Consider the following 13,467-nt stretch of genomic DNA (forward strand, 5'->3'; position numbering starts at 1 on the left):
GTGTATGTGTGTAAGAAAAGAGCTTTTAAGATGATACCTTTAAGAAGATGCCTAAGCTCTTAAAACTAAACCAGGCATCGATAGTACGTACTTGAGAACAAGGAGAACTGCTGATGTTGTACAGGCAACAGTTTGGATGGAGCTCAAGGGCATTGTACCAGGTGAAGAAGTCAATCTCAGAAGGTCACATCCTGTATGATTCCACTCCTATAGCACTCTGGAAATGACCAAATTCTAGAAACAGGAGAGCACTCGGCGGCTGCCAGAGGGGTCACTGATGCACCTGTACTGTAGTGGCAGGTCACATGAACCGACAGGTGATAAAATTGCATAGAACCTAATACACACACATTGCACCTCAGGACACCTAAGTCCTCCCGAGGATAACGCCGGTCCTGGCCTGTCTATACCAAGTCCTGTAAAGATGATTAACATCTGCTTCAGATCGGTTTTCCGTGCAGATAAGCCACCACTGTTCTCTTTTTCCTTTTCTTTTTCTTTCTTTTTTGGTAAATCTCTTGATTATCTTTAAGACAAACCACATGTCTCTGCTAGCTCAAATGAGCTTGAAAATCAGAGGAAAAAATTAAAAGCTGATATATAGCTATTAGTATTTTGGTCTTTTTATTTTTCTTATTTTTTGTTAAGTTTTAAAAAAATCCAATGTTTTTAGGATAAATTGGGTCAAATCAGAGAAGGAAAAAAAAGCAGTAATATAGCAAACATTTCCTCCTGTGACACCTGCAATTTCTAAAAGCATTAAGAATATTTTTATTAAGTTTAGAGAAGTACAACTGCAGACAATTACATGACTTTCCAAAAGGCCACTTTGTGATAAGTATACACCCTTAGTGTTTGTGGTTTCTTTAAAGTGCTCTGTCGGTCGTTTTTAGCTGGAGAGTCACCTATTGCTTCAGCAGGTCCTTCAGAACAGCCCCCGCGCTGTTGTCAGCCGACACCGGCAAAGGCGTGAACGTGGGCAAGACGTCGGCGATGGGCTTCAACAGGAGATGCCCAGGCCCGCCGGGGCCACGTGCGGCTGGGCTGATAAGAGGCACAGCCGCGGAGCGCGGAGCCAAGAATGGACTCACATCTGGTCTCCTACCGGGCCTGGGTTCTGTCACATCTAAACAGCAAAATATGAATTAGTCTCCTATATGTTATTTAATCAACCGAATAACGTGTTTTATATTCCCAGATTCCCTGGGCCTCAACGCCTCTGAGCTGCCAGCGAGGACTCTCCTGCCGCGTGTGCTCGCTCTTCCTCGACTGTGTGGAAACAGCCCCCTCGCACTTTTGAAATCTCAGACCCCTACCCCATTCCCTCTCTCCGTTGTCCAAAATTTCATAACATGCCCAGTGTCGCCTGTCTTTGGAATTTTCATGCTTCTGTGAATTCCCCATGCACATATATTAAAAATTTGATTTTCTCCTTAATCTGTCTCTGTTAATTTGATTATTAGCCCACATAAAAGAACTCAGAAGGTGGGAGGAAAAGTATTTCCTTTTTTAGCTCCCACACTGTAACAGCTTTCTAAAAGGTGTTTCCTAAGTTAGAAGGCAAACTCTGTAACTGCCCAACTGAAAGATGAAGGCCTTGAGAACTTGGTTTTTCTCAAGTGATTGTGATGACAGTGAGAACTTACACTGGTGACAGTCAGGCTGATGCTAACTTCGCCAAAGGAAAACAACACATATATTACATTGCCTCAGCCGTTCTCAGCCCGTTTTACTCACGGCACACATAAGCTAATTACTAAAATTCTGCGGCACACCAAAATAATTATTTTTGCCGATCTGACAAAAAATAGGTATAATTTTGATTCATTCACACTAGAGGCAATTGTTGTGTTGGTTGTTGTCATTTTTTTATTTGACAATCTAAGAGAAAGCGCTGAGACGAGGCCATCTCGTCTGCTTTTCAATGAGCAGCCGTGGGCTCCCGAACTGTACTTTCCCGGGAGAGACAACTTTCCAACCTCTGGGAAAGCTTGTGTGCTACTTGGTGAGCTCCGGCCCAGTCACGCACTCTCAAATCCAGGATTAGAGACTACACTTACTTCTTTTCACGCACACCCTGGACAAACTCAGAACAAGGGTGGCTTCTGCCTCTGATCAATACAAATCAAGCTGGGCACAAGCCTTAGTAAGTGAATGGGGAGAGTAGGAGGGAGGGCAGGGAGGGAAAGGGACAGAGAGGGAGGCAGTGGAGGGGGGAAAGGGCAGAGACCCTGCCGTAATGAATTTTGGAATCTTCCTTAAGATGCTACAACCTAGTGTAACAAGAAAACTGTTTTCAGTATAGCCTACACCGGTTAAAGTTAAGACTTTTCACTAAATTTAGCATCCAAACCTTTTATCTAAATAAATAAATTTTATCACTTTCTCTTCCTATAAAAACTCAGGAAACTATAACTATTTGTCTGAATGACTATGTAAATTCTTTCAGAATATAAATTATTTAATATTTTATCCAAATTTAAGTATCTGACAAGTGATATAAAACTTAAAGAGCATATAGTAACATGTACCTTTACAGTCCAACTAGTACACATGGTAGTTTGAATTAAAATAAAGATTTCAGAAAAAAAAGAGAGCTTACAATAAATAATCTGTTTGTAGCCTAACGGATATACTTAAATTTCAACTCAAGAAGTTTAACTGCATGCTAATATAGGGGATACGAATATAAATAAGACCCTCATAAACTAGTGGAGAACATAGTATATATTTTTTGTTTTTGATGTTAAGAGTAAAAATGATATATACTATGTTCTATAGAGCACCCAAAAATGATTATTAATGGATGATGCTAGTGTAGGAAATCCCTCTTAGTGCCCTGCCTCAGCACTGTTACAATGATTCAAAGCAGTGGCAATGAATTAGGGAAGAGCAGAGAGAAGGACTGGGTAAGATGAAGGTAACAACCAGCATTATAATTCAGAGACTCTAATTTAGGAATACAACAAAGCTAACAAGAAAACGTCCTACATAACAAATATAGTCATGGGGCACAATGGGTTTAAGATCAAGTCACTAAAGGCAGAAAAACCCCAGGGCTGTAAGCCACCTCTATATTCAATAACTGCTTCTTAAGTGCCAATAATGAAAGTACAAGAAATGATTTACGTGTATGAATCTTAATTCTCTCAGAAGAACTTCTTATGCACAGAAGAAAAGACAGTGTTTTCAACAGCTCCTATTCACACCACACAAATGGAGCCTTAGTTCCACTTAAAGACTAATAAATTCAACACATTGAAGGCAGCTGAAATGATAAAACATCTTAACCATGCTGAATGAAACAGCAACAAAAGGATATGGAATATAAAAGTGATCACAGCTCAGAGAATAAAGGTTTTTATTTTCTATTGTCTTGTGAAAGACTAGACTCATATGGCAGAACAATGACCAAGGGAAAGGACCTAATAGACAGTTAGCTCAGAACAGGGGAGGCTGGTAAACATGAGAACTATTTAAGATGAAATACCCGGGTTCGTGAGATAGCGGCTTAATTTCATGGACGGGAAGAAATTTCTCAGAATCATAGAGGTAGGAATGTGCTCCTGCAAGTGCAGAGCATGTTTCTGTAGGAAGACAATATGAGGACATCATTCCTCGTTTGTGCACAACTCCTGACAGCTAATAAAGCCCTGAAATTCTCACTCAGTCACAGTCCTGTGAGGCAGGTACCGTCACAGCTTAACAGGATCACTTGATAAAGAGAGCTTGAGAAAAGAAGTCAGCCACAAACTTCTCAGTACCAGGTAAGTGGCCCATTCTAACTAGACCTATATTAATGTTACCTTTTTACTACTTTCTAGTGCAAAAATATTTAGCAGCAACTACTGACTACTTATAACTTACACGACCCTCCCTTCTAATATCTTTCTTTATAAATTAAAAACCATCCCCCAACATAAGCATCTATTTATGACTCTAATAAATAGAGCTGAAGCCAAACAGTCTATTTTCCCCAATGTCTGCCTGCTTTTTGGAATTCCTTTACATTTGAAATTAATCTGCTCTTCATTGCCTGGAAAAATAAAATACAGGGGCAGGCAAAAGTAGGTTTACATCTGTAGCATAAATAATAAAACACAATAATTAATAAGTAGTAATACAAGGATGAATTTGCATACTCATATCTGTAAACCTACTTTTGTCCATTCCCCTGGCTGGTTTGGCTCAGTGGATTGAGCGTCGGCCTGCGAGCTAAGTGTCGCTGGTTCGATCTTCCAGTCAGGGCACATCAGAGAAGGAAAACTCTGACTCCAAAAAACCTCCGCTGCCTTGCGGCATACCTCTTCAGGGGAAAGGCTAAGGGAGTAAACCCCGACAGAAAATCCGGAGCCGGAGTCCCTAAGGCGGTTTGACATTGTAGTCAACACCGGCAACTCCTGCGGCGCACCTGAAACCAAGCTGTATTGACTCAGTCTTTCCCTTGGACCCTTCAGCTGTGAAGAGAGGGGGGGTCTGCTGCTTGGGCAACAGCAGACCCTCCATATCACCCTGCCCAGGCTCTGTAGCTTCAGCTTCACTGGAGAGGACACTCCAGCGTCATCGCAAGATGTCGATTCAACACGGGAGGAGACAGATAACGTGTCACTCCCGAGTCGGACTGCACAACCATTCTCGGCGGTGCAGATAGACTCTTAAGAAGCTACACCATCGTCTCTCGAGACGGACGGCTGCCGACGACGACGACGAAACTAGTGGAATAAAAAATTTTGTGATACGTATTTATGTACCACCAACCCATCTGCTTCTAGGCAGATCTTTGAACGTATAAGAACGCTTCCTAACATTCTTGGATGTCTAGGCCAGTTTATTAAACCACTCTTACATATATTACTAACATGCCAAGGTTTGGGTATTGAGCCTAACCCTTAAGATTTTCACAGGGGAAAAAAATCTTTCTCTACCTATAAGCTGCACTTCTCTGATTAGAAATGAGCGCCGTTAGTGAGAAAACAGGTGACTGAGCAGAGGCTTCCCATTTCCCCACCCCTTCCAGGAAGAGTAAGCTGAAGTAGCTTTTACAGACAGAGAACAAGTATACCAACATAAAAAGGGAAAATGTTTCATGTTGTTTAAACTAATCTAAACCAACTAAAGATCAGATTACCACAGGATATATGAAGCCGAATACAATGTCTTATGGAATTTTGGAAGAAGCCGTTGCACATTTTCAAAGACACTATAAAAATTTAGTTAATATCACTGTAAAACATAATAATAAACATTTAATTTTTTAAATGGTAGAAAAAATAAATATCTGGTTTTACCTTTATAACTTTCCAGTACATTTGTATTTAGTTTTCTCCTTGGTGAATCTAAAGGTTTCATATCATGTACAGAAAGTTTTGGTGGTGGGATAGATGGATGAGATTCTGTTTCTAGAAATTTAACAAAAAGTTCTGAAAAAGACTAAGAAAAAAAAATTGGCTCATATAAGGCAGATATAAAAATTGTATTCAGTACAACTTAGGAAATATACTAACTACTTTAATTAAATATTAAAAACTAATCATATCACCTGAATTATTTCTTTATAAATAAGTTTTATGAATAATTAAAAGTTAGTTACATAGGTATCAAGTAAAACCTTTAACTTAATAATCTTTGATGACAACACTTTACAAATCTATAGTCAGAATTAGCCAGCCGCTAACACTTAGATTTCTTAAATTATTTTAATAACTGTTTACACAGACATGAAAACTTGTATTGACAGAAAACAAATATTAAACTCATATTTTTCTAAAGTAACACCCAGTCAATGAATATTGCAAAAGCTCATGAGTACTTTTATCGGATTAAAACACTACAGTGTAGACCTTCCCTTTACATTTTATGCCATTCAATTTAAAACAAGGTTTTGTCATTAGCTACCTGTAAGCAGGTCACTTATCCTCAGTTTCCTCTTTATTAAACAAATAAAATAAAGATACCCCACATTCTACCTCACAGTGCTGTGCAATTCAGTTACACTCATCATAAGCCTACTACACCGCAGGCACCGTTTTTCATGTTTGTCAGCTGCCTCCTCCTACCAGAATGAAAGTTCTTTGAGGGCCGGCACTTTATCTGGCTTTCTGCCACACCCCCAAAGCTTAGGATAGTGGGTACACAGCAGGGGTTCACTAACTATTCACTGGCTCAATGACTAAGTAGCTACCTACACGCATGAAACAAAGCCTCTGTCTTTAAGAATCTCATAATTTAGTAGTGAGACAACCGATTGCCTACAGCATCATAATCAAATACAAATGAAGGAATAGGTAATACTTTGAAAAACAGAAGTATCATATAAATAAAAAGCTAAAATAAAACCTATAAGCAAAAAACTTATTAAAGCTGGCTTATTATCCTTAAACTAATTACATTTCTGGAGCTGTTTCCAAAACTTCAAAATCAAAGGGCTGTATAAAATAACCTAAAAAAGAAATCTGATTCTTCGCAAATGAATGTGATGTGCACTCATTATACCACTAATATTCAGCAGAAGTAAAACCAGCTCTTACACTGTTAAATACAGTCTGTTGACTTGGTCGCAGAGGTGTGTTGGGGACACTCTTTGATCCTCCGCCAAGCCACCCAGTCACCCATCTGGTAACGCCGCCCTGATCTTCACTCAGTAACTGAAAAATTATTTGAAAACAGAAAAGTATTATCAGTACAAGAAAAGAAAAAATAAGAACCATTTTGACATGATGTCAGATGGTAGCAGAACACGATTTTCAAGTCCAGTTCCTAAGAAACGTTTCCTCCTGAGAGTGGCTACAGATGCAAGGAAATGTCGTCCCTAACGCCACCTTCATAGAAGCTGAGGATGGTCATGTACCAAACTGTCAGCACTCTGATAAGAGAGGTGGCGTGTCAGTTACAAAATATTTAATCTAATATTACACAAATGGAGCAAGCCCACCCCTTCACGGCAGTATGAAACGATTCCTACACATTACTGACAAAACTGAATTCAGGAGAAGTTATGCAACGTTATACCATGCCACTACCTGAAATACAGACGTGTTCAGAACGGCTTCACTATTCACTTACCTGCTCCATTTCCTCCCTTTTGATACCCAGGATGCTTCCCATTAATCGTAACACTTCGTGACGCTGACTCTTTGGTGTGTGGAAATGGCCTATGAACAGGTTTCTCATCAGGATCCTATAAAAATGAAGGCAGAAGCAGCTCACGCCTACGCAGCAACCTACCCCAGTACGTAGGGTACTGAAATAATAAACACTAAACAAATAAGTATTTAATTATACATAAACAATACTTAATTACAAAAAAACTAAACAATGATATATTTCGAAGTAACACTTAAAATGTATCTAATTAAGACTATTTCAAACAACCCAAAATGTACACCGCCCCTCCCAAAACATCACTTATTCGCCACCCATTTTCTTCAAATGACCCACGAGATGGTGACCATCAGTAAGTAATACTCAGGGCCTGTCGGCACGATGTCAGCCTTAAAGAGGCAGTTCAAACGTTTCTCTCCTCACCTTAAATGGTAAGACAGTTTGTGCGCTTAACGGTTATGCTTGTATTTCCCCATTCACATTTATTCAAAATTTGCTACTAATATGGACATATTTAAAATGTTAATGATACATACTACATATATACCCAGATTTCAGATCTAATACATTTGAGCAAAATATGTTCATTTAAAGACAGTAAAGAGGAAAGGAAGGAATGGTAAAAATAGACTTTTTATTTTCTAAGGGTGGTGATGTTTTAATGCTTCCATATGATTTTAAGAAAAATAATTTGAGGTGGGAAAATCTATTTAAAAGCCAAAAGAAGAGAAGTTATTCTACCGACCCCTCATTAAAACTACCTACATCTCATCACTATACAAGAAAAAGAAAAGGCTTTAAGAAAACCTAACCATACATAACAGCTACACGTGAAGGTTTTACCATAAAAGTCCTCTTCATAAAATATACGAAAGTGAAAAGGCAGAGCATACTTGTCTACTTTTCCTTCTGTGCTGTTGACCAAGTTCACCAATTTCTTTTGTACATCATCCAGCATTTCTTGTCGGAGTTCATCTGTTTTAAAACATGTGAATAAAGATAGTCATTAACTGATTAAAATAGCCTGGATGACTATGTAATGAGATTTAAGAATCTTTCTTTACTGTGAATTTTGAATATATGCACTTATTCTAATCTGGGTTATTCGATTACTTCCATCTCATCTCCTCTTAGGTTCAGTGAACTACGTTTGCTGGTACATTACCTAGAAGCTAGAGTATACATTAGTTCATAGAGTTGACCCGCAATAAAGTAATTCTTTAGCAGACAATTTAGAAACCCAGAAAGTTTTTCATTCTCTTCAGAAACTTAATGGCATAAGAGATTTTTCACCATTGCTTCCTTGCATGAAACATTTCCAGAGAAATGTTTAATGGGAGGAAATGGAAAAGACCGTTTCAGATTTTCCTTTTTCCATTTTCCTGGCTGCACTCTGCTTTGTAGTGAGCTGAGAAAAGTATCTAACACAACTAAGACCATGGCTCAGGATGGAGCCGACGGGGCAAATTCTGGGGTAAAAATAAATTGCAAAATACAATTCATATCACTGATTCTAACATACTAATCCAGATACTGTAATTGATGACTGATTCAGAAGGATGTTTGGACTATTTTAAAACTCGTATTCCAAAAGGAAGCAAAATCTGTAATATCTTCGTGGAATAGTTTGAACTTGAGCAGAATTAAAAGCAAAGTCTAGAATTTCAACAGGAAATACCCTGTTCCTAAATTCAGCCATGCCACAGGGCCAAGGATTCTGAGGCTAATGAACTCTTGGCCAAACCCGTGGAGTTTGCACCTGTTACCTCAGACACGGGGAGTATGAGCCGAAGGAGATGCTCATTAACCTCAGATAGGTTACAAATTTCACGCTGGAAGAAATGAAGACTGCTTTTCAGCACAGCTCTGTAACTTCAAATCAGGAAACACACCCGCACAAGACGCTCTGACCTCTTCCCACACTTATTCTTTGATTTATGCTAGATTTCCTAGCAGTAGCTGGATATGAGGTCCCTGATCAGAAATATGACTTGCAAATATTTCCTCCCACTCTGTGGGCTATTTCACTGGTTTTTTGAAGATTCCATCTATTTATTTTTAGAGAGAGGGATAGAGAAATCGATGTGAGAGAGAAGCATCAACTGGTTCCCTTTTGGGCGCACCCCAACTGGCAACCCAGGCACGTGCCCTGGACGGGAATCGAACTGGCAACCTTTTGATTCGCTGGACAACGCCCAACCGAGCCACACCGGTCAGGGCTCATTTCACTTCTTGATGGTATTCTCTGCAGAGCAAATGTTTTAAATCTTGTCGAAGTCCTCGTTTATTTTTTGTCACCTGTGCTTGTAGTCTCATAGCTAAGAAACTGCTGGCTCACTCAGCATCACAAAGATCTGTCCCTATGTTTTGTTCTGAAAGTTTTACAGTTTCAGCTCCATGATGCAGGTCTGTGACCCACTATGAGTTCCTTTTTGTGCCATGGCGTGAGGTAGGGGTCCCGCTTTGTCCCGTGCATGTGGATGGCCACCCAGTGGTTCCGGCCCCACATGGCGCAGCACTCGTTGGAAATCTAGTGACTACGAAGTGTGGTTCATTCTGCACTTTCATGTCGCGCTGCAAGGCGTCTGTAAATCAGTTTTCTTCTGCCTCCAAGGCTCGTTTCCACTGGCACTACCTACTAACTCCTAGTCACCCTTCACGTCTTAGCTCCCAGGTCACTTCCTCCGAGAAGTTTTCTCTGACTCTTACAGATGGAGCCAGGTCTATTTGCTTTATGCTTTCATTTGCTTGGGTAGTGCCTAAAATTCTGACTTACATATAGTCGTAAGCGTACATACACAGGATCCAGTTTGGCTTATGGATCTTCTAAATTGCAAGAATCTGAATTGCAAAATGTAATTCATATAATAGGCTAATTTACCAAAATAGAGATGGTTGCCATAACCATATTATAAAAGTGAGGTCTGTGTTCGGAAAATCTACTATAGTTTCCTTTCCTGTCTTTCCAGTAAGAAATTTAAGCTTAGACATTAAAAAAAGAAAAGAAAATAGAAGAAAGAAAACAAAAAAAAGAAGAGAGAGAACAAGAATATTATTAAAGTTGGATTCAGCAAAAGACATTTTAGATTCTTAATGTACACATATATACTATGCACAAGCGGTGTTCTTTGGGCCTTTTCTAGTATACATTCCAAATATAAATAGAACTCTCAACGACTCAGAGGAAAAACAGCAAGTAAGTTAAGCATTCTGAACTAACCCTTCCACTCCCGAGCTAAAGTCGGACCAGAGTATAGATGGGCATAGTCTTCTCTTTTTCTCGGCCCCAAGGCTAAAGAGAGGAAGCAGACAGACAGAGGTCCCACTCGTCCTGTCTACCTTTCCTCTCCCTGAGAGTTCCCTTCTCCTATCTGCTTTCTTCTAAAATTAATGATTTCTTATATTGATTACATGTCAAAATGATAACATTCCTGACATGTTGGGTTATACAAAATATATTATTAAAGTTATTTTCACCTGTATCTTTTTAATGTGGGTACTAAGAAATTTGAAGTTATACATGTGATTTGTACATTACTGGATAGCACCGCTTTGGAGCGTAACCAGGACATAACCACTACCCATATGGTCTCTTATTTCAAAAGAAAAGACAAAACTGAGCGACACACATATTCAGAGTAAAATTCACAGAGTTGATTCTAATAAAATATATTAGAAAAATATAACTTTGCTCTATGAAAAACTGATCAAGAAATTTGTCTTAATAAAGTTTGTCAAAAATATTTTCTTGACAAAAAATTCATTAATATTGGTATCAACCTGATTAAAAGCTCTGTGTTCTGCCCTGGCCAGTGTAGCTCAGTTGATTAGAGCACCGTCCCGTAAAGCAAACGTTTGCGGGTTCCATTCCCCGTCAGGGCACAGGCCTGGGTTGTGGGCTTGGTCCCCAGTCACGGGCATGCGAGAGGCAACTGATCAATGTTTTCCTCTCACATCAATGTTTTTCTCCCTCTCTCTCCCCTTCCCTTCCCTTCTCTTATTAAAAACAAATAAATTTTAAAAAATATCTCTGTGTTCTGAAAGGTAGGGTCAAAACACCCTTACGTCCAAAATATCAGGGTAAACATTCCTTAAATTAAACTCATTACCAGACTGCGAGTTAGTCCTGAGCTAATGTGATAGAGAACTGGTAACTGCATATCCTGCAGGCATGCACAGGGTTCTTTCAAATCCCAGCAGTGGTTTCAATGTATTCTGTCTAGAAAAAACACTCAGGATCTGGGGGAAGAGGATGGAAGGCTGGTATTAACTAAGAAAGGCTTAGAGAAGGAAGGCACATTCCTACAGACTTCCCTTCTCTCTAGACACCCTTACTTTCCTCCCATCAGATTCTGAATGCTTCTCCACAAAAACTGAACATTAATTCAAACCACAATTTGAAACCAGAACTATATTTACATGGGCAGACAAAAATACGGTTATTCAGAAATGGGTTTTTAGCCAAATACAATATCCCTGTGAAATAATCTAAGACGCCAAAAAAATATTTTGGAAGTTAATAAAAAAGAGAGAAAAGGCAGGGGGTACACTTTAAAGTTGAGCATTAAAGCAACGAGATTTTGTCAAGTTAACGGGAAGTTACTCTGCAGACAGGACGTCCCAAAGCCCGTCAGGTCAGAGCCTCTTCTCTGCAATGCCTAGAGATGGCACCATGATCTTCATCCCTTGATTGAAAATCAAAACAACATAAAATGTAACTGACCACAACAGATTAGCACATCATAATTTTCTATTTTATTTGTGATTATTAACACTGTGCTATAATACTGCCTTCGGCGAAATCGTACAGTTGAGTCACACCCCTCACAAAGCCACTTGGCTATATCCTGACTAAGCTCTCTCGGACCAGCCTCTGCCAGTTCTGCCAGTCGCCTGACTGAGAAAGGAATGGTGGCGGCAGCAGGACTCGGGTCAGAAGACGTGCGTGTGAATTACGGTCCTGTCACAAGGCCTGAGTAGGAACCATGATTCTGTCGCCAGGGCCAGACTTTGCTGCCTACTTTGTAAAATGAGCAAGCTTATCTCAAAGGTTCTTTAGAGATTCTGATTAAATATGACTTTTCTAAACAGGAAAGTGCTATATCAAGCATTAGTACTCATTCATCTGATTTCTTAAAATATCATCTTTCAATCTAGCCCTAACCAATATTAATAATATGTATCACTTTGGCTAACATTAACACTGATAATTATTCCTCCACTTTGCCTTGGCATCTTTATGAACCAAGGCAAAGAAATCAAAAGAAGGGGAAAAAAATGTTAGAAAGATGATTTCATTTATAGATATTTCAGTAAATAAACTGGGTCTTGTATCTTACTTGCACTGGCTACCTAAAAAATAAATTTAAACCTTATACATTAAATCTGATATAAGAAAATTTAGCCTCTTCATTTAATTAGATATAATCAAACCAAAAGAGAGAACTTAGATGGTCTTTTTATTAGAGAATTTCAACTTACACAAGATCGCTTTCATTGTAATACCAATTACTATTTTTAAAAGTCATCTTATATCTATTTACATTTGAAGATAAGACATATTTATTTGTCATTTAACTCACTTCTTTCAACCATACCCGACACAGAATTTTAAGGTGTAGAGCACATGGTGAATACTTTCTTGTTCTCCATAATCATAATTATTACTAGATCAGAATCAGTGACTAACCTGAAATAATAATGCTGAGGTCTACTGCATTATTTGTAAGTTAAATTAGCATTACTATGTGTATTTGAAAGAGGTTTTATATAAATTTTTAATGTAAGCAGATCAAATTTATTTTCCCTCTATCCTCTTCCCTCAATGCTTTAGTACGAATTCTGATATTTTGTATGCATTTTCCATATCAAAACAAAAATATTTTAAGGTGAGTCAAGTTATATATTTAATTTGTGAAGGTTCACAGAGCGCAGCCATATCCCCTCAAAAAGGCAACTGGACAGTGAAAAGTTAAGTCATTATAATAATTTTGCCCCTTACTGTCATCACCACTATAGAAGATACACCAACGACAAAAGGCTTCTTGGCTGCAGATGGGACCTTAACTCATTTCTGAAAACTTCCTGTTGCAAATCAGTACAGAGTAAATCTGGCCCCCAAAAGGTTACGTTCAGTCCACACAGGGTTTTAGAAAATCTTTAATTAAAAAATTGGAATATTTCCCCCTGGCTGGACGGTTCAGTTGGCTGGAGTGCTGTCCCGTGCACCAAAAGGCTGCAGCTTCAATCCCCAGGTCGGGGCACATACTTAGGTTCCCGGTTTGAACTCTGGTTGGGGCACGTGTGGGAGGCAACCAATCAATGTTTTGTCTTTAACATGAACGTTTCTCTCTACCTCTCAAAATT

General features: G+C 38.9%; 1 protein-coding gene across 3 annotated transcripts in view; it reads right to left on the reverse strand.

Annotated features, from left to right (window-relative positions):
* Window positions 1-885: 885 nt before the first annotated feature.
* The window catches only part of TRIP11 (thyroid hormone receptor interactor 11), a 59,538-nt gene continuing 46,956 nt past the window's right edge, over window positions 886-13,467 (reverse strand). For 2 of the 3 annotated variants that reach the window (XM_090271315.1, XM_090271313.1), the window contains 5 exons: window positions 7,995-8,076; window positions 7,063-7,177; window positions 6,528-6,644; window positions 5,289-5,430; window positions 886-1,126 (listed from right to left, as the gene is read on the reverse strand). In XM_090271315.1, coding sequence (XP_090127441.1) covers window positions 906-1,126; window positions 5,289-5,430; window positions 6,528-6,644; window positions 7,063-7,177; window positions 7,995-8,076 — 677 coding nt within the window. In that variant the 3' untranslated portion in view covers window positions 886-905. Of the gene's footprint in view, window positions 1,127-5,288; window positions 5,431-6,527; window positions 6,645-7,062; window positions 7,178-7,994; window positions 8,077-13,467 lie in introns of those variants that run through there. The other variant, XM_090271314.1, reaches the window with a different exon arrangement.

Source organism: Furipterus horrens, unplaced genomic scaffold (genome assembly GCF_987537825.1).
Source record: "Furipterus horrens unplaced genomic scaffold, mFurHor1.1.pri manual_scaffold_3, whole genome shotgun sequence".
In the NCBI taxonomy this organism is placed as follows: Eukaryota; Metazoa; Chordata; class Mammalia; order Chiroptera; family Furipteridae; genus Furipterus; species Furipterus horrens.